Below are 21,964 nucleotides of genomic sequence, written 5' to 3' on the forward strand. Positions count from 1 at the left end.
TGTACATAGACCTATTTGTAAGTGCTCAAAGCTCACGTAAACCAGACACAAATCCCCATGTGTGTGTGTTTGTGTGTGTGTGTGAGCACTTGGTCAATAAATCTCTTCTTATTGTGATTCAGTCTCATTGACGTTTGTACTGCAGCAAAACAACAAATGCAAACTGCAATGCGCTTCCACAAACGACAGTTAGCGATATATCATTTATCCCAAATATAATAAGGAGTGTTTTGGAAAATTATATACATCAGCAGCAGCAGAAGAAAAAGAAAATCTCCTTTTTATGCTAATTTTAAAGGACACATAGGTAATGCATGTAGATGAAACGTTTTCGTCTTATTAGGTAAGCTATTAGGCCAACATCAAGTTATAACTTTAATTTCAACAACTTTATAAAATACGGCGATTATTAGTCTACTGTTTAATGAAACAGTAAACCTCTTGAAAAATACAACCTTTTCTAAAAAGATAAATTCTGGAAAACGGTTTGCATTTCGCTATACCAAGCGAGAACATTATATTGAAGTGTCATACAAGTATTTACTTGCATAAGACTATAAGTATAATGCATGTTACCAGCGGTTGAAATTTTGTTACATAACGCATCATTACAACTGTTACATATAAATGAAAAGAAAGAAAGAAAAAAAAAAAATCCCAAAAATGCTGGACTTTTTATGGCCCCGCCAATGACTTTCAGAACATACAAAAAGAAGATTTTAGACGTTTTAACACGTGTTAAAAAACTGAACCTGTTCAAACGGAGATGTATTTACGTGACGCAGCAGTAGAGCTGAAGTCCAGCCCGGTTCCGAGTCCGCTCCCTCTCCCGGGCTCACGGAGGAGTCACGTGTGCAGCGCTGCGAGCGAGCGAATGAGAAACGGAGAGCGGGAGAGAGAGAGAGAGAGTGAGAGCGAATGTGCGAGGGAGGGAAAGAGAGAGAGAGAGAGAGAGAGAGAGAGAGTGAGGATAGGAGATGTTAAAAGAGACATGACAAAATATCCAAAAAGGAGACGCACGCCGTATCATGCGCGCTAAATTTGTGCCCGCTGGAAATCGGGATGTCGGATCGACGGTGACGCGCATCACCCCATTTCACGGAGGAAACGATTTCGCTGGAACTTTGGAACGGAGGGTCCGCGGGGAAACATGGCCGAAGGTTACGATGCTTTTTGCTTTTTTAATTATATATTTTTACGTTCAGATGGGAACTCGTATTATTCCACGCGCACCGCCGCGCTTTGTTTACGTTGTTTGTACGCGTGATGAAGAGCCGTTTGCGCCAGTGGTAGTGAGGGGGGGGGGGGGGGGGCGGGTAACGTGTGCACACCTGCCCCACGCCAGACGGTTCACATGCATTAGATGCACGACTACAAGAAGTTACATAGTAGCTGTAGCTATCAACCAGGCACACTGAGCATTCGCAATGCACTACGCCATCCAATCTGAAGTGTAGCTCTACTTTTCATTGACTTTCTCCAGTTTTCCAGAGGGTGGGTTTTAGATGGTTGTAGACTAGGATGTAACGAAATACACAAGGTTAGGGGGGTGAGAAAATGTATAAGAGTCTGTCACTGAAAACCTCATATATTGATTGATAGAAGAGAGAGGGCGTCTATGGTGATTACGGCCCTGGTTGTAGACAAGTGAGACACATTGGTGCTTAGAAAGCGTGTTGTTGTGTAGTAGGCTATAGTTGGGGATTTCCCTCAGAAACGCTGCCCACGCAGACCCACGGTCAATGTGTACAACGAGAACAAAGTATAGGCTTGATCTCATTAACGTACACGGGCGTACATCACTATGGGCTTTTCTTCCTTGACCGCACAGGAGGGCCGCGCAGAGGTGGCGGTGGCGGGTCGGACACCACTAGGACTCCGCCGCAGATTCTGGCTGGCTCGGGTTACTGCAAGTGGTTTAATGTCCGCATGGGCTTTGGATTTATATCGATGACCAGCAGCGAGGGGAAGCCAGTGGACCCTCCACTAGACGTGTTCGTTCACCAAGTAAGTCCATGCAACATCTTGGTTTCACTCGTTCTTTTGGCTCTTTTTTTCACGTTATCTGTCGCAACTCATTGACATCAGCAGATGTGTTCGAGGAAAGCAGTAAACACACGCTTGCGTTTTCATCTCCTGTCACTTTAAGAGCTGCACTACTCACGCCACAAACACATCATTACTCTGGATCACCTCCATTGATATAATCACACGAACGCCGTATTAGTAGTAAACACTGAGGAATGTGCGATGCACGTCTTAAAGGAACCTTAAGATTTCATTAGGAAGAGAAAAGAGAGAGGGTAGGCTATGTACACGCACAACATTCGCCTCATGCTCACAGATAAACCTGCCAACATGTCGGAAAATCTGTCACATGTAGCACACGACGATCAGACTGCTTTCACAATCAGACTTTTGAAGAATGGCAAGCTATTTCGGTGTGCTGGACTGTTGTACTGAACATCATGTGCTCTCGTGTTTACATGGGTGTAGTACAGCCCCCTTTACACAACATTTCGTCCTCTTCTCATGGACATTCAGAGCTAAATCAATACGGACATATATACTAAACCGGAACTTATCTCCTTTCATCATTTTCCAAGCTTTCTATGGCACCTCAAAACAGCATATGCAGATTATAAGAACAAAAGCAGAGAGAACAAGAGGTTCCTTCCGAATTCACTGCACCGTTGTTCTGCTGTCAGTTTTGCTGATTTGTGCTGCTTTCTGATGCATTGTGTTCTTATTATCTGTTGCTGCTGATAATATTGTCGAACAGTGTTATGTATACTGCTGGATGTTAATGAGATGTTAAAATGATTCATGTGACTGAACATTTGCATTGTTACAAAACACGTCTGCATAATCCTTTAAAATCTGACATTCAATAACATAACAGCTAGTGTGCATAATGATCTATCCATCTATCTATCTGTCTGTCTGTCTTTTAAAGCAATTTTTATTTAAAGAAATTAAGTTTTAATAATTTTTATTATGTGTTTAACCTAATTACAATTGCTGAACCACTTTGAAGTAAAATATATGTTGCTTTCTGCATTCATTTTGTGATTAGTGTTTTTATGGACACATCATTGCCTAGAATTTTGTTGAATTATATTGTTGCATGTTGACTTGGGTAAATCTGTGGAATTCGATAACAGAGAGAAAGATTTGTTCTGTTAAAAATTGACTAAATTATTTGAAATGGAGTTTTGAAGTGTTATTTACAATTTTCTTTTTTAGGTACATTTAATTTATTTAAATTGACATTTTATCTGAAATCTTGTGTGGACATGATATTTTTTGAGCATGAGCTAAAGCATGAACCTCTTGTGCTAGTAGCCCCTAAACCTGAGTGCATTCTGGGAAATGCAGTTCTCAAAAAAGACAAACATAAACATTAACCAGGGACACAGTCAGAATGTTATGTGTGCTTTTGAGCGTAAGATAAGTATACATAGGGCAACATATAAATAAATATATAAATAAACTGGTTGAAATCAAAGAAATATCAATGTCTGATTTACAAATTCAACAGATTGTTCACCGAACTGCCAGTTGACATGCACGATAAATGCACTAGTTACTAACTATAACTATATCTTTGTGGTAAATCTTGATGTGAAATCTGTGCTGTAACACCAACTCATAAGCAAGGAACATTTCCTGCCTTGTATTCATTCGAGTAGTTATTGTAAGAACATTTTGTACTCCTGATAAAACGGTTCTTCTGATAAGCATGAAGTAAACAATTGTATTGAATGCATTTGGAAAATGAAGGCTGCTTTTTCCTCCCCAAACGTGTGAAAGCGTATTGATTAGAGCCGTGTCTGTCATCTGGAAGAGCTGTGTGGTTTTATTTCCTTTTGTGACATTTTTGAAACGGTGTACAATAGTGTGCAGTCGATCCTGTTTCTTTTTACTCTGTGTGAAAATCCTGAAACCAGCAAACATGCAGTTCTAGAGCTCAGGGTGTATAATATTATGGCGATGTACGCATAGAACAATTTGATGATGGCGAATGAGTTTGCGCTCATTTCTTCGTGTTAGACAGACCAATGGCACAGGCGGATGTAATCCATAACGTCTCTGATAAAGATTTGCATTTGGCTGCTGTGCGGAGGGTTGTTTGTGTTCTTCCTTTGTGTCTGAATGCATGAAACATGTGCGTTCATGCTACAGAGGAATTGAAAAAGCTGTGCAGGGTGTGTGTTGTTTAGCATGTGCAGCCGTTGTGCATTGTGTTTGTGATAAGAAGAGTGTGTACAGCTGATTATTCCATCTGTGTGTGTCTGATATTCTGGACAGAAACAGAATCTGCTGTTTCTTGAGGAGACCAGGACAATTTGTTACAAACAAGCCAGAATTATGTGGATTAACACATTACATTTATGCATCTGGCAGAAGCTTTTATCCACATTTTTTTCTTTATGAGTTCATACAACCCTGGGAATCGAACCTACGACCTACATCACATGCTCAAACTCAGACAATTTGGTGCTTTTTTTTCCTTTAAGAGAGATTTTCATAAAAAAATAATTGAGATAAATTGCTTTTAGTTATTTTACTTTGTATTTAAACATTATTTTGTATATTTATCTCTTGTTGATTAAACTGAGCTACAATCTAAGATTTTATTATTGCTCTGAGGTTGTGATTTGTAAAAGTAGCTATGGAAATGGATGGTGACAGACTGATTTTTTTTTAATATGTAAAGAGCAGAGCATAATTGTATTAGTATTCAGCTGAAAACTCTTACTGACTTAACAGCTGATTTAAATATTTTATTAAATCACATTTTTCTTATTTAAAAATTATTATAGTTTCTCCTAGACTTTTGGCTTTTCTTTTTATGACAACTAAAATTATTAGTATCATATGAAGGAAGTAATGTTTTTTTTTTAAAAGTTGTAAATGAAGCAGATTACTGGAGTGTTTTACAACAAAATACTATTTCTAAATAAATAGTGAGAATTGGACCCTAAACTTGACCACTGTTTTTAAAAACAAATTTTTGAAGTCTTCAAAATTTTATGTTTAATTTAGTGTTTTAGCAATTTTGGAGTGAAAATTGTTTTTACACCAATTTTTGTTTTCAGTGTAGTATGTTAATATCATTATTTTGCAATATCAATTGCAACACTTTGACTCCTTGTATTGAATCTGATAAGGCAGTTTTTCTCAGTGCGTGTGTATTAATTAGACTTTACTTGTGGTAGATATACATGTTTCTTATACCAAAAGATGGCAGGTAGATTTGTAGTTATGAAGGAAAATGTTATAATAGCACCCAGTCTCTCATAATTCAACTATTACATCAATACAGTAGTATCCTGTAGTCAATGACACACATACACACACACACACAGTCCCCCTGTGTTTCAAATCTTCTACAAATCCATGAGCTTTTTTTGTCAATCCAGGACAGAAGTGAGGGTGTGAATTGGAGGAAAAGACAACGCATGTCTGAATGTGATTTTGTTTGTATGTGTAAAGAGGATTTCAGTGTGCGTATATGTGTGTGTGTGTGTGTGTGTGGTGGGGGTTGGGGTCCTCCAACATTCTTTAAAAGAGGAATTTCGTTAAAGACAAAAAAGGGAAAGGAGGCGTGGCTTCGTCCGGCCCTCACACTCCGAATCAACGCACTGCAGTGTGTGTGTGTGTGTGTGTGTGTGTGTGTTTCATTAGGAGCTTTGTGTTTGATTTTTCCGAATGCTGCACCTCCTGCAGTGTTTGTGCGTGTGCATTGTGTGCTTGTGCCAGTCTTCCTGCACGAATGCATGTTGCTGTTTGTCGCGGTGTGTGACTTGATCATGTTAGTTTGTGCAGTGATGGATTTATATGTTGCTCATGTAGGGTTCACTTTGATAAACACTCTTAAAAATAAAGGTTCTTTACTGGCATCAATGGCTCCATGAAGAACCTCTAACATCCACGGAACCTTTCAATTGCACAAAAGATTCTTTAGATTTTTAAAAATGGTTCTTTATTGTAACCTTTATTTTTAAGAGATGTTTGTGGGAATAGAAGGGATTCCTCTAGAAGGGAGATACAACTGATAAAACCTCCCTATAGGGACGTCCTTAACTGGAAAAATTATTTATATGTAAAATTGATAGATATATATATTTTAATTTCACAAATGCTAAATGATTACTTTTAGGGTTAGGGTCTGTGGTATGCCCTTATTTACATAGCTAGTTGTGTGTGTGTGTGTGTGTGTGTGTGTGTGTGTGTGTGTGTGTTGTGAGGTTTCTCTGGGCCCCTAGTGAGATTAACCTCTCCTCCAGACTCCACCTCTCACTGCTGCAGATTTCTGGCTCCTCCTTTAACATACATGTTCCTCTCTTCATTCTGTGCATGACAGATCTGAGTTTCTCAAGCGCTGATGCTGCCTCTGATATCTAGTGTGCACAATGAGTTATATGATGGGCACACGACTCACGAGATGTCTGCAAAATTGCTAAAATTAACACTTATTTTACACGATAAATGAAAATGAAAAAATAATAATTATCTGTTGACAAGACTGCTGTGAAATTGTGAAATACAAGGATTATTAATAATGCAATTATATATATTTTTTGTGCATGTACAACGATGAGTCAAAACATTATGACCACCTGCTGTTGGTCCTCCATGTGCTGCTAAAACAGCCCCGTCCCGCCCAGGCATGAACTCTACAAGAGGCTGAAGGTGTCCTGTGGTCTCTGGCACCGAGACGTCAGCAGATCTTTCATGTCCCGTAGTTTGAGGTGGAGCCGCCGTGGACTGAACTTGTTGGTCCGGCACATCCACAGATGTTCAACTGTTGAGATCTGGAGAATTTGGAGGCCAGAGGAACACCTTGAACTCTTCATCATGTTCCTCAAACCATTCCTGAACAATGTGTGCAGAGTGACTGTGCTTCCACCAGGGAACACCGTTGTCATGAAGGGGTGTATCTGGTCTGCAACAGTGTTTAGGAAGGTGACGTGTGTCAAATAAACGTCCACAGGAGGGTTTCCCAGCAGAACATTGACCAGAGCGTCACACACTCCCTCCACCAGCTTATCGTCGTCCCGCAGTCCATCCTGGTGCATCATTACCCTTAGGTAAACGTCGCACGTGAACACGTTCTTTTACATGTGATGTTAAAGAAAACGGGACTCATCGGACCAAGCGACCCTCTTCCACTGCTGCTCCAAGCTCATGTTTCGAGGCTCATGTGCCCTATAGGCGCTTTCAACGGTGGACGGGTCATCATAGATCTCTGATTGCTCTCCATACGCAGCAGATGCACTGTGTGTTGTGACACATTCCTCCCATAACCATCATTAAAATTTTGTGAGATTTGTGCCTCATAGACCTTCTGTTAGATCTTAACATGTAGCCAGAGGTGGACAGTAACAAAGTAAATTTACTTGAGTACTGTACTTAAGTACACTTTTTGAGTATCTGTACTTTACTTGAGTATTATTTTTTCTGGAAACTTTTTACTTTAACTTCACTACATTTGAAAGACAAATATCGTACTTTTTACTCCACTACAATTCTGTCATGGTCCTTGAAAGTAACATCAGTCAGTGGATGATTTTGGTTGCAGGGGTTGCATTTTGGTTGGAAATGAAAGTCGGGTTGACGTCCGAGCCCGACTGATGTTGGTTTCTGACGTCAACCCTATTTTCTTTTTTAACCACAATACAACGTCTGTCCAATGTTGGAGATCAACGTCAATCTGACATTGGATTCTGACATCAACCTGATTTTCATTTTCAACGTTGGGTTTGGTCTTCTAAATGCAAATTTTGTCATTGTTTTGGTGCACACTAGCTTATAGATAACAGTAAGGCTAACATATTCACACTAAAAGCCAAACAACTTTAAATAGGGCAATATTTGAGGGAACAGCCATTTGGGTGTCTGAAACCATTGTGGACGTTATTGAGTGCACTTATTCAATCTCATATTCAATCCCACTACTGGAACTGTGTTCTAGAAATAAATGTGATATTGATATGAGGGTAGGCAGGCACAGATTCAGAGGCATACGGTACTTTAAGTATTACATACAACAATGCAACAATAATAAAACAATGCATTGACATTTACTTTTTACTTTTGATACTTAAGTATTTTTTAAAACGAGTACTTCTGTACTTTTACTTAAGTAAAAATAGGTCTTTACAACTTTTACTTGTAACGGAGTAATATTTGACCAGTAGTATCTATACTTTCACTCAAGTAAGGAAGTTGTGTACTTCGTCCACCTCTGTAGCCTTGTTAGGAGATGATCAATGATATTCACTTCACCTGTGACTGGTCATAATGTTTTGGCTCAATATGCTTGTGTTTTCATTTAAGGAAGTGTTTAACAGTCAGAAAGGATTTTATGCAATAAATTATAGCTTGATTTACACAATAGCAAGGAAATGAACGGGATGTAAATAGAGTAGCCATTGCTTGAGATGATGTAACAGTTTGTGTACATCAATGTGTCAACTTGGTGTTCATTTTGAATATATTATTCTCATAATATTCTTTTGAATTTTTTAAAAGAATTATACTGTAATTTCTTCAAACAGAACGGAAAGTTTTATTTTGATACAAACCAATTAATCCCGATCACAACCTTGCTAATGCTCACTGGCATGTGTGCTGCTGTTTTCTCTCTCAAAATGATGTCACTTCCTGGTTTTGTAAGATAGATGGATTTTACTAAAGATTAACAGGATGGAAAGTGAAATTGAGAACTCAGGAAAAAGTATTAAATTATAAACTAATTAAAACAATAGTCTTGTTTTATCAAAACACTTTGATTTGATAAAGTAAAGAACAGCTGGTATTTTTTTTTAATTAGTTTTAATGTTTTTATAACCCGCTGCAAAAATATCTGCTTAAACTAAGGTTTATTTAAAATTCAGTTTACTCTAGATTTAATATTAATAAAAATATAATATATATGTATATGAATTAATTAATTTAATTTTTTTTTGTTGCGACAAAAAGGAAACAAACTAATACGATTTTTATCCTTTAAAAAGATAATATCTTTATACTGATTTTAATATCTTATCTAGTATGTTAAACACATGGGGACATGCAAATGTATTGCATAACAGGAAAGACCCAGAAGAACATGTTCATTATCAGCCTTAAATTCTCTCTCAGCTGCTGCTGTCATTTTATCCTCTAATTTTATATCATTAGGTTTTACTTTTAAAGATTCAGTTTTCATCTAAAATTTAACAGACTCTGCTTTTACTTGAGCATTATTTTTTTTGTCTTCTCCATATTTTTTTTCACTCTCTCTTTATCTGGTTTTTGTTTTCTTTTCTTCCAGTGCTCAGTTTCTTCTGCTTCCTGTACTTTTATTCTCCATTTGTTCAGTCCTTCATTTCGCCATCTCAACAGAAGCAGGAGGTCACATGACTTCCTCCTTCAGCTCTGCCCATATAAGGAGTGAGTGTGTGGGTGGAGCCAGCTGCGATCTGACAAACAATTGCTCACTTGAGTTTAGTCATAGCTGTGTAGTACCGACATCTATTACCATTTTTTTTAATACCATTATAATTACTTTTTTTTTTTTTTATGTATTATGTTGTTTAATATTTTTTTGGAAAACATTCTTTAATGCAATTAAATATTTTATTAATATATCTTTTATTGATGCCTGGCTCTCAGTGGTTGTATTGGTTCTTGCATGAAATTTTAAAATGCTCTGCATTTTATTATTTTGTTAATTTAATTTTAGGACTGTATTTGTAGTCTCATTAGACACATCTACCTAATTAAAATCACAAACACAATAATTGAAGTTTCTTGTTAGTGGCTTTTATAAGAAATTATGCCAAGAGCACAAATGCTGAATGAAAATGTGTTAGTTTAGTGTGTTCAGTTTAGAATTGTTTAAAATCTAAAGTCAAACGGTTCGGACTGATAAAAAAGGGCAATGTAAACCAAAATCTATTACCTCTTTTTCTCTTTTTTAGAGGGTGGTTTATGTTTGTTTTTCCAAAAAATAAGCAAACTTTTAATAATAGACAATAAGTAAAAAATGCTGGTAATACTTTACAATAAGGTTTCATTTGTTAACATTAGTTAACTACATAATTTAACATGAACTAAGAATGAACCATACTTCTACAGCATTTATTAATCTTAGTTAATCTCAACATTTACTAATATTTTTAAGATCAAAATCTGTTAACATTAGTTAATGCACTGCAAACTAACATGAACATTTTTATTAACTAACATTAACAAAGGTTAATAAATGCTGTAAAAATATATTGCTCATTGTTAGTTCATGTTGGGTAATGCATGTTAACTAACAAATAAGACCTTTTTGTAAGTAATCCAAATGTTTTTCAGAATGTTTTATTATAACTAATGAACACAAAGGAGCAAAACAAAATTTGATAACCAGAATTTGTTAGTTTTTCCCCCTAAACTGTAGTTTTAAATGAATCTTTTAATTTTCTGTGTATATCCAAGTTAATTCATAATTTAAATGGAGACAAACATAAATCATTGTCAGTATTTAAATCATCTTTGATTAAATTGCTTTGTTCTTTTTAAATGTTTTGTTCCTATTTCATTCTAAATTCACACACATTTAAAATCAACATAATCATCCTCAAAGTCAGTCATTTCTAGAATGTAAAATGAATTGTATTTCTATCCGACGCAACTTGACCGTGTGCACTTTACACACAATGTTAAGAGCTCCTCACACACACACACACACACTGAGCTCATATCCGGCTGCTATCAGGGGTGTGTGTAGAGTGATGTAGTGTGTGTCAGCAGATCAAATACTGCGTGTACGTCTTGTAGTCAGTGCAGAAGTGTGTTGTTAATTTAACGCAGGGAAACGGGATGCCGGTGTGTGTGTGTGTGTGCATGTTTGAAGGGGGTTGGGCAGAGGTCAGAGGTCACCGTGAAGGATGAAAACATGTGGAGGAGGGGTGATGTGGAATACGTCCGGCCCTTTGGTGGCGCTCTCTGTGTTTCTCTCTCTTGCTTTCTGTCTTCCGTCTCTCGTGTTTTTCAGTAATATGACACACGTCTTCTCCTGTGCTCACTCATTACGTACCTTAATTCTGCTATTTTGGGATGAATCATCAGTAACACGAAGCACCTCTTCCTGACCGCAGAGCTTCCCTCTGAACTTTGACCTGGAAATAAGAGCATAAATATGAAATACTCATTGCTCAACCTGGTCTTCACTCTTCAATGCCGGTTTAATCGCATCTCAGAACAGAGCACTAGTTGGAAGCGTTTTAATAAAACCAAAATTAAAAAATTCTAATATTCATGCATTGAAAACACTTTAATTCTCACACTACGGATTAAATTGTATATGCTATATGTGTCTTGAGTGGGGTGTTTTTTTTTTTTAAACCTATTTATAGCCTATGATATTTCCACAGAAAATATCTAATATATGTGTGTGGGAAGGGTTTTGCTGCTGGCGTTTCGATTATGTTTGCGTTCTCTATTCGCATTCATGGATTTTTAATTTCTCCCCGTCGTAAGTGTTAAATCAGAAGGCTTTTGTGCTCATTATGTCAATTAAATGCATTATTTTCCTCCCACACGGCTGTATTTAATGTGATGCCGTGACAAAAACTAAAGGGTTTCTGTTCCATAAATAAAGGATCCAAAAGGGAAGAATCTTTTAGTGAACAGTTCTTAAAAGAACCATTTTTTGTTCTTATTGTGAAGAACATTTTAAGAATCTAAAGAACCTATTCCACTATAAAGAACCTTTTGCGGAATGTAAAGATTTCCATGGATGTTGAAGGTTCTTCATTGAATCATGCTAATAGAGAAGTGAGAGTTGAATAAGTGAGAGCTGATACTACACAAAAACAAATGTTGAGCTGAAGACAGTGTGTATTTCTGGAAATGTCATTCATCAACCCTGTAGGGATTTATCTTTCCAAAAAATTGCTATCAGATATGTGAGCATAAGTAGATTCATTTGTTCTGTGTTGATCTATTGACTTGCTTGTTAATGATCTCACTATAGATGAGAAGATGTGCTTTCCCTCTCGCATTTGATTCATGCATTGCGTTGCTGCTGTTTCAATTTAATGAATAATTGAAATGGAAATCATATGATCATGTACCGCAACAATATCTTGAGACGGTTTTCTGTTGCAGCAGCATCGAAATAATCAGCTGTGAAATCACAATCATATTACTTAAATTAGCATGACTTAAATAGTCCTGTTTGTTTGGTTTAGACTGATCTGTGTGCGTCTTAAACAAGCAAATGCCTAAACCTATAGATATATTTTCAGTATTTTTTGCAGTATTAATTGTATTGTACTTGAACATTAAATCAGCTCTGTGTGATAAAACAGCCAAAGTTGTTCGAATCAATGCTAAACTGCTGAATGATGTACAGGTTTTGTGGTGATTTTATTCGTAAGAAATAACATTTCAGTTTCAGATTAACAGGCTTGTATTGCTGTTATAATTTCCTATCATTTCTTTTTTAGGGTCTTCACTTTGCATTTATAATGCCAAAAAAATCACATTAATTGAAGGATTTGAACAAACTAATAAACACACTGTGTGAATATTGTACAAGCTCTTGTGTGATAAACTGATTTGATGTTCCTCTTTTGGATAAAAGCATCTGCTAAATAATGAAATGATTAAATGTCTGGATGGTGTTTTTCTTGGATTTGTGTAGAGGATTTCTAATTTGTATCACACTTGTTGAAATTGTATTTTACTGTAAAACACTAAGTCATACACATTATTTTTATGTTACGAGTATTTGCATGTATGACAGCTCAGGCTCTCCTGCTCTATGATATTATATTAATATGTAAAGAATATATCACAGGGATCATATGGTGCTTTTTATTTAGATTTTTTTTTAATTGTCCTTTTATTAAAGAATCTTTCGGGTTTTTTTTAACTTTAACATTTAATAAAATCGAATAAAAAAGTTAAGTCTGTTAGCAGTTATTGTAAAGACAGTTACACTAATATTTGGTGTAATTAAACCAAACATTTCTTTTATTGCATTAAGTTATTTGCTATTCTTTAATATTTGTAATATTCTGACATTTACAAAGTCACTCAGTTTTCACTGTAAAAAGTTTCAATCTATTTCAACTTGAAATCTAAAGTTCAGTTGCTGCCTTCAGATTGAGTCAAATCTCTTATAACTAATAAAAAAGTTGTAATTGCTTAAATTATTTTGCTTTAGTTAAAGACTAAGAAATGTAAAATCATATGTTGTCGACTTATTGATCATACGATACAGTATACACATTTAAATAAGCAAAATCTGGTTTTGATTTTAGCAATTACGTCTCATAAAATTGTGAATTTTATGCTAGAAAAGTAATGAAATGTGTTTTTAAACATAGCTTTCGTAATGCAGGTTAAGTGGATATTGACAGATCTGTAGCTGTTTTTTTTCTTTTCTTTTTTTTTTCTTCTAGTACTTGGAAAATCTCTCTTTTCTGTCCCTGATAAATTATTATACTACATGAAATGTTTATGGATATCTCTGTAGATTTGACTGATCTGTTTGATATTTATATTTAGATGATATAGACTATATAAGTAGGTTTGAATGTGTATTAAATCAGAAGTGTGTGTGTGTGTGTGTTTAGAGTAAGCTGGTGATGGAGGGCTTCAGGAGCCTACGGGAGGGCGAGCAGGTTGAGTTCACCTTCAAGAGGTCGAGTAAAGGTCTGGAGTCGCTCAGGGTCACGGGGCCCGGCGGGGGCCCATGCTCGGGCAGTGACCGACGCCCCAAAGGGAAGGCCCCGCCCCTCAAGCGCAAACCAAAGGGAGACCGGTGAGTCCGCTGAGCATGATGGGATATGTAGTTTAATATGTTTTCAGTTATCCACAATTCACTTTGTGCTGTGTCGTTTCTGCATAAATGAAATGCCTCAGGGTTCAGCTGTGGGGTCTACACTAAAAGGTATCTTGAGGACAAATTTATTAATTCATTTATTGTCTTTAGCAGCTGCCATAGTAGTGCAAATCCCAATCTACGGTTTAGAAATACTAGTTGTTGGAAGTTTTAAAATATTAGCTGATTTAAACTTGTAAAAAAAAAAACTAAACATGTAAAAAAAATGTACCTGCATGTTCTCATATTTTAATTATATCTCTTGATGTTTTCTTTCTGAAACTTAAGTTATTGTTCGTCATTGAATGCTAATCTCGTTTAATTTACTTCTTTTGTTAATTGTTGTATTTGCAAAGGTTTATTTATAATGCTACAAAAAGGAAAATAAATTGTTTAGCCACAAAAGGAACTGATCAAGCAAACACTTTAAACCAGTTTGATTTGATTTAATTTATTTATTTGAAATGTTTTATCATTCAAAATATATATATGAAAATTAGACAATAATAGTAAAATTATAAGTGAACATATAAAATAGAGCTGGGGAATTATATAATTACTGCTTGTACGATTCATTTTTTTAAAAATAAAAACAAGTTTGTCGTACACTTGATGTATTACTGAGGAAGATGGGGTTATTTATTCAAAAACTTTTTGAACAAGCATTTTTCATCAAACGTGCTGTTTTTGAACGTTAAAATGCACAATATTATTCACATGCATGGTTCTCTGTATAAAAGAATCAATTACAGTATTAATAATGTTTAGTAAAGCCACATGAATTACAGCATGTGATTTTGAATGTAGATGATGGGTCATAGCTTGGTTTCGCCAAATGCTTTTCTGTTCACGACTCGCATTGATTGTGAGTCAGTCTTCTACTTCCTGTTGCCATGGTGATCAAAGCAAAAAAAACCAAAAAAACAAAAACAAACTGAATAAGTCTTTCAGTCTGTTGTGTTAAAGCTATTTATAAGTATGTACGTGCGTGTGTGTGGGTGAGCGGATTATCATATAGAACAGGTGGACATGAAATTAAAGATGAGATAAAGTCTGAATTGATGCTTTAACACATTCATATGAACATATTCTTAAACTCTTTAATCTCAAAAGTGCTTGAAATCTGTTTGAAGTACTGAAGTACATTAGGACATAAAATTGGCTCATAATGGGATCTTGTTGAGAGCGATACATCATTTTTTTCTATAAAGTCATTGAAAAACTGAATTAAAAACTTATCAATGACAGTGTAAATTTAACTTTAAATACAAGAGTATAGAGTAATTGTTCCGTTTAATGGTTCTTTGTATTTGAGTTTGGATGTTATAAAGAAATGATACGGTTGAGATTTACAGATTTTGATATCGATGCAAAAAATTAATGCATATTCCCTTTTATTTTTAAAGGGATAAAATGAAAATTCTGTCATTATTTACTCACCCTCATGTCGTTCCAAACCCGTAAGACTTTCGTTCATCTTCAGAACACAAATGAAGATTTTTTTAATGAAATCTGAGTTTTCTGTCCCTCCATTGACAGCTACGCAACTACCACTTTGACTCTTCAAAAAGTTCATAAAGAGATCGTAAAACTAATCCGAATGAATTGAGCGGTTTAGTCAATTTTCTGAAGAGACTCGATCGCTTTATATGATGAACAGATTGAATTTAGGCTTTTATTCACATATACACATTGACCAGTGAACATAAACCGAAGCTCAACCGAACCAGCGGAAGCTCATACGTGCTTTATTCATTTTATTTAAGCATCAAACTGTCAGTTGTGTATCTGTCAATGGAGGGACAGAAAGCTCTCGGATTTGTTCTGAAGATGACCTAAATGACATGAGGGTCAGTAATTAATGACAGAACTTACAATTTTGTGTGAATTAACCCTTTAAGATCGCAAAATTAGGCCTATGTTTTCCTCAAATATTTATTGTTTTTAAATGTGAGTGTATGAGGTGCCCAGGTCTGGGTAGAAACAATATGGAACTGCTTTCCATACACTAATAATTATCATTTACACACTTCTAGTTTTGTGCAGTTCAGCGCTGATGTCAGATCAGTTTCCTCCAGTTTGTGTTTGCCTATACAGACATGATTATCTGCTGCTGAAGCACAGCGCCACCTAGAGGCTGAAAACAGTCCGTGCTGAGACTGGAGCGACGGACTCGGAAATGAAGGAGAGAGACGAGTTATTATCACACATAACTATAAAGACACCAAATGCATGTTTATTTTCTAACAGTGGTTGTTGTATATTGGTTTCAGACATCTAGATCAAAAACCCTATTAAATGAGAAGGTAACATTATTTTAGGGTGATAGTTGCACATTACATGTACTATAGTCATAACAGTATTATAACAAGCAATTACTCCTAAGCCTAAACATAACCCTATAATAAGAACATGTAGTTAATTAATAATCATTACTTATTTGTGTAATTGCACTGTAACATCACCTTAAAATAACATGTAACCCTCCCTTTCATAAATGTCAGGTTGGGGTAAGTTGTTTTATTATAATTATGATTTATTTTGGCTAAAACAATGGTTTGTATGTAATGTATTAATTTCCATTTTTTAGTTTAAGGATTTTTTAAAAATAATTACTTTACCTGTAATTAATTAAAAATAGTTTACTTTAGACGGTCTTATCCCGCCATTAAGGTGTTTTCTCCAGATGAATATTAATAGCATCATTATACAAAAAAATACATGACTGCAGAACATTGTGATTGACCACTCAGAAGAGAACCATGTAATAATATAGCCACTCTCTCTCTCTCACACACACACACACACACACACACACACACACACACACACACACACACATTAGTGATACTCTGAGATCTGATTCACTATATTTAGAACAGTAATGTAATTTCCTACTCTGTTTCTATGCACCGGAATTTCCTTGGCAACCATAGGCTCTGTGGTAACATATAATGTTTCTTTTAAATTCTAGACGCTCACAGTAAATCAATTTCCTCATATCTATTTAAATATATATATATTATAAATAATATTTTTTAAATTATTTTTTTATTTATCATATTTGTGATTATTTGTGTGTGTGTGTGTGTGGCTACAAATCATACAATGTGTCATTTTTTTTCTTTTACATTTTATTACTAGGCTGGGACTATTTATCACTCCTATATGTTAAAACGTTGATTATTAAATCCTGCAACTGCCACTTTTGGAGTATTCCTCTAAAAGATCTTTGTTATTGGAGTACGTCTTGTCCTGTACTGCCCCCTAGTGACCAACACTGGGTTTGAGTTCATCTCAGCAAAAACCTCTAGGTCACATTTAATCCAAAAATTATAAGAAATAATGTAAAGAAGTTTGTTTTTAGGACCATTATGATTTTGGCGTATTGTCGTCTTAATAACTGAACAATATTTCCTCCATAATTTTCATTAGTATAATGCATCTGATTCTGAATGTGTTACTTTATGAGGTGTTTTTCCCTTTATTGCAAGTACAAACATGGTGCAAGATATTTTGCTTGCATTCTGGATCTGGTTAATTATCATTAAATAATGTTACATTGCACATCTTAATGGTCTTAAAAATAGGTTCTGTTTTCTCTGCACAATATAATTCCTGATCTCAATAACCAATAACTCAATGTAATGTAAACTGTAAAAATGATTTTTTTTAGTTATCAGAGCTGTATTTTTTATTTACAAATGTTTGGAATAATTAAGATTTTAAATGTTTTGGAAATATGTCTCTTCTGCTCACCTAGGCTGCATTTCTTTGATAAAAAATACAGTAAATAATTTAAAATACTATTACAATTTAAAACAACTCTTTTCTATTTAAATATATTGTAATAGGTAACTTAGTCCTGTGATCAAAGCTGAATTTTCAGCATCATTACTCTAATCTTCATTGTCACATGATCCTTCAGAAATCATTCTAATATGTTGATTTGCTGCTCAAAAAAAATAAAATAAAAAATATATACAGTATATATATATCATAATTTTTTTGTTCAGATTTAATTGTATTATTTATCAAATAAATGCAGCCTTGATGAGCATAAGACACTAAAAATCATTTAAAAAAATCATATTTATTCCAAACTTTTGATCGATTGGGGAAAATTTGCTAATCATCGTCTCTCTGATTTTCCTGCTGCGCCGTCTAATATCTGAATCGCGCAAAATATAAATCCGGTTTTATTTGATTGCACATTTTAGTGGTTTCATCCGTATAATGGTTTAATGTAAATAAGCAATTTTTTTGTCCTTCCGCAGGTGTTATAACTGTGGAGGTCTGGACCACCACGCTAAAGAGTGTGGCCTTCCACCCCAGCCAAAGAAGTGTCACTACTGTCAGAGTGTCACACACATGGTGGCCCAGTGTCCCCACAAGAGGGCGCTGTCCCCCTCCACGTCTCAGGACCCCCAGCGGCCCTCCACCTCAGCTCAGTCCCAGGAAGAGGAGAGCCGGTCGGGCTCGTCGTCCTCCCCGGAGGAAGCATCTCAACGGGGGAGTCACTCCCAGCGCTGGAGGAAAAGCTGGGACTGAAATCATCTACCTCACACCAGACCCTCCCTTCCCGTGCAGCTACGGTGTCAGCCGACGGGGGTGTGTGTACATGCCTGTGTTCTCACTGAGCAATCACAACAAACTCTGCGACTGACGTGCGTTTTGGAGCGAGTGTGTTTCAAGTGAATATTACAAGGCTCAACTCAAACTCAACAAAAGTTTGGAAGCTATTTTACCTCCATAATGTGAGAGAAACCGGAGTAAAAATTTAAGGAGGGACTTTTCTGCTGTTTAGATTCGCTTTCTTAATGTGAACATTTATTTATTTTTACGATAACATGATAACTTTCCTCTGAAACTTTTGAATGGTAGTGTGTCACGCTTTCCATAAAAATATGATGATAATCAGAAATGTTTCCTGAGCAGCAAATCATCATATTAGAAAGATTTCTGAAGGATCATGTGACACTGAAGACTGAAGAGTTATAATGACGCTGCAAAAATAGAAAACAGTTGTTTTAAATTGTAATAATACTTCACAATATTACTGCCTGAAATAGTTTCAGAGGAAAAGCAAAAGTGATCATGTTACCGGTGTAATAATAGATAAACATTCACTTTAAGATCAAGAACATAGAAAGTAAATGTGATCAAGATTGATTTCTTGTTGATTCAGATTCAGACATAATGTTTCTCTGGCATTTTGAATTTCACACAATCAGGTTCATGTCAAAATTCACGGGTCCCGGGACTGTTATGGCTGGTGGTGGATATGGTCACACTCACTATATCCTTTCAATAATATTAATATGGGGTAGTGAGGACATTTTCAAATCATTTTTTTTTTTTTTTGTGGGTGGATGGTTTATACGCGGCTCTCAGATCAGTAGATCAGAGTTTGTAACAATTGAAGACTAAGAGCTAAATTAACTTCAGTCAGAGAGGACTAACTAACTGATTTAAACATATTGGCATTGTTTAGCTGCAGTGGAAAGCGGTCTTTTGCTTTATCACAGGCGGTACCACGGCTCACGGTGATAATTTAAGGCATTAATATATGTTGAAATACTCTAAATGTTGAAGTGTAATTTATATAGAGCGCGTAGGTAGATGAAGTCTCTATGATGGCGTTTTGATTTGATCCCTCACACACCTCGGCCTCACTGAAAGTGATCGTCTTGTGGAGGACGAGATGCTGCTTTCAATGCCGTAACCATGAGATTCTGGCGGGAGAAAAACTGTTCAAGTTGCGTCATACCCATAAAAGCTTGATTTTCTCTTCCCATTGTGACGTCATGTGAAAAAGAACCAAAAATAAGCGGCCTTAAAAGTTCTTGGGTTTGTTCTTGGATGTGTATAGTGGTGAATTATTGTAGTGGTTTGACGGTCATTGAATCATTCTGCTCTCATCACTAACAGCTGTGCATGATCCACTGTAGGCTACACTTGATTCAAGTAGGCTATACATAAGCTTTGATGCCACTGATCATCAGCGTGGGCGTATATTGTTGCTTTATTCGGTCGTTTGTTGCTCCATTTCTTCTGGAACAACTGATAACTAAACAACTAATAAATGGTTAATGGATTACCATGCAAAATTGCTAGAAAAATTCACAAATTATCACAAAGAAATGGCAAGTAACACATTAAATTAGGCTACATGTGAGTAGGTGTTTCCTTGTAATTAATCGTACTCCAATCATTTAATCGAAAAATCAGTGTTTATCGCAATACTATGTTGAAATTTACGATAAATTGTCTTGTGAGACATTTTCCTGGATCAACATATTTTGCTGGTAACATTCCTGTCTGAAAATTGTGTCCAAACCCTTCCCATAGCTTATCTCTGAGTTTAGAGAGAGAAATGATAGGTGATGTAGAAGCACCTAACCCTGGTTGTAAGCCTAAACTTGACATAAATGATCCAGGAACATGTACTTGGTGAAAACATGTTCGCATGTGTACAGCGCAGGTGACTGATTTCACCAAGTACAACCTGGATCTGATCCTGGATCAACATTCTAATCAACCAATCAGATTTGAGGGACAAGTTTACAGTTTATTTCAAGTTTAGGCTAGTCTCGTGTAGCCAGAGCTTCAAACTGTCTCCATCGAGGCTTTCATTGGCTAAGGCCCGCCCAGAAGCCGTCTGACTGACATGTAAAGCAACCAATCGCAGTTAGTTTTGTTCTGCGTCATGTTTAGGGGCGTGAAAATGTAACGTCGATGTTTCTACAATAACAGACCGGTGTGTTAAACTCTTGGATGTAATCTAAAAAGTCTATGCCGCGAACTTTACATACTTTTGATAAAATCCCGCGTTTAGTTGATCCTGATATGCGCTCATTGAGGGGATATCCATGAGGGGGTTTGGCATCACAACGACACGCACATCTTCTGGACATCCTGTAGAATTCAACCAATCAGATGACCACTTCAAAGTGTTTTTAGTTAATTGTGCCATATGCATCAGACGCGTGACTCGAAGTATACACCCCCCCCCCCCCCCCCCATTTAGCTAATGAATGTAGATGAACTGAAGCCTTAGAGAGACAGATCTCATCATTTAAAGCTGCTGGCGGAGATGTGAATGATCTGAAAGTCAAGAGCAAATCTGCTACAATCATCCATTGCACAATGAAAAACTGAACAAAAGTGCACTTGAACAAAGTAAGCATCGTTTACCCACAATGCCATGCCGTGGAGGTTTTGCGGTGCAATGTCTTAATGTCAGTGAACGACCCAGTGACTGTCAGCAATAATTTCAGACCCTTTTCATTCTGTGGACCTTAAATACTGATGAGCTTTAGAAATCCAACAAAAGATTTCCAGCAACACAAAAGGATTCATAGAGCGCCACGGCAGCGTTTGGCTTCTGATGCGCTGATGATGAGGAAAAGTTTCGCCTCAGCATTTCTCATTTTGTCCTGATCTGGAGGGAATGAATCTCATGAAACCGTTTAAGGACATGTCAAAGAGACATATTTTACCTCAAAATCAAAAGAAATTAATTAAAAATAATTTTTTTTAGAGAAAATTAAATCCTATTTTATCATTTTAAGACATTATTTTCTTTACCATTGAGCACTTTTCATTCTAATGCCATTTAATCTCATTCTCATTACTGTAATGCAGGGTTCACCAATCTCGGTCCTGGAGGGCCGCTGTCCTACAGAGTTTAGCTCCAACCAGCTCCAACACACCTGTTTGAAAGTTTCTAGTATGCCTAGTGAGACCTTGATTAGCTGGTTCAGGTGTGTTTAATTGGGGTTGGAGCTAAACTCTGCAGGACAGCGGCCCTCCAGGACCGAGATTGGTGAACCCTGCTGTAATGTAAGAATAATTAAGAAATAATAGTTCATTTCTGAAGAGTTTATACTCCGTAATAGTTTGATTTAAAAAATTATTTTATTACAGTAATTTGAAATTTTGCTGTAAAAAAAAAGACTTTCAATGAATTATGAATGCAGTAAGAATCATCATTGAGAAGAATGACAATAATAAAAAAAAAGGCAATTACAGTAGTGACAATTTAGGGTGAAAACGTGCTGAATTTTCATGACAATAATGCTTAAA

General features: G+C 36.1%; 1 protein-coding gene across 1 annotated transcript; it reads left to right on the plus strand.

The window, feature by feature from the left end:
- Positions 1-895: 895 nt before the first annotated feature.
- On the plus strand, positions 896-21,372 carry lin28b (lin-28 homolog B (C. elegans)). The gene is made up of 4 exons (XM_079889413.1): positions 896-1,160; positions 1,832-2,007; positions 13,629-13,816; positions 18,154-21,372. Exons 1-4 carry the CDS (start codon positions 1,151-1,153, stop codon positions 18,425-18,427), a joined length of 648 nt encoding a protein of 215 aa, XP_079745539.1. The 5' UTR covers positions 896-1,150; the 3' UTR covers positions 18,428-21,372.
- Positions 21,373-21,964: the final 592 nt, after the last annotated feature.

This window comes from Squalius cephalus, assembly GCF_949319135.1.
Source record: "Squalius cephalus genome assembly, chromosome: 12".
Lineage (NCBI taxonomy): Eukaryota > Metazoa > Chordata > Actinopteri > Cypriniformes > Leuciscidae > Squalius > Squalius cephalus.

Bases quoted from the DNA above. Each gene is read 5' to 3' on its own strand.
- lin28b (XM_079889413.1), top strand. The intron at 2,008-13,628 runs GTAAGTCCATGC...GTGTGTGTTTAG, and splicing joins TAGACGTGTTCGTTCACCAA to AGTAAGCTGGTGATGGAGGG. The intron at 13,817-18,153 runs GTGAGTCCGCTG...GTCCTTCCGCAG, and splicing joins CGCAAACCAAAGGGAGACCG to GTGTTATAACTGTGGAGGTC.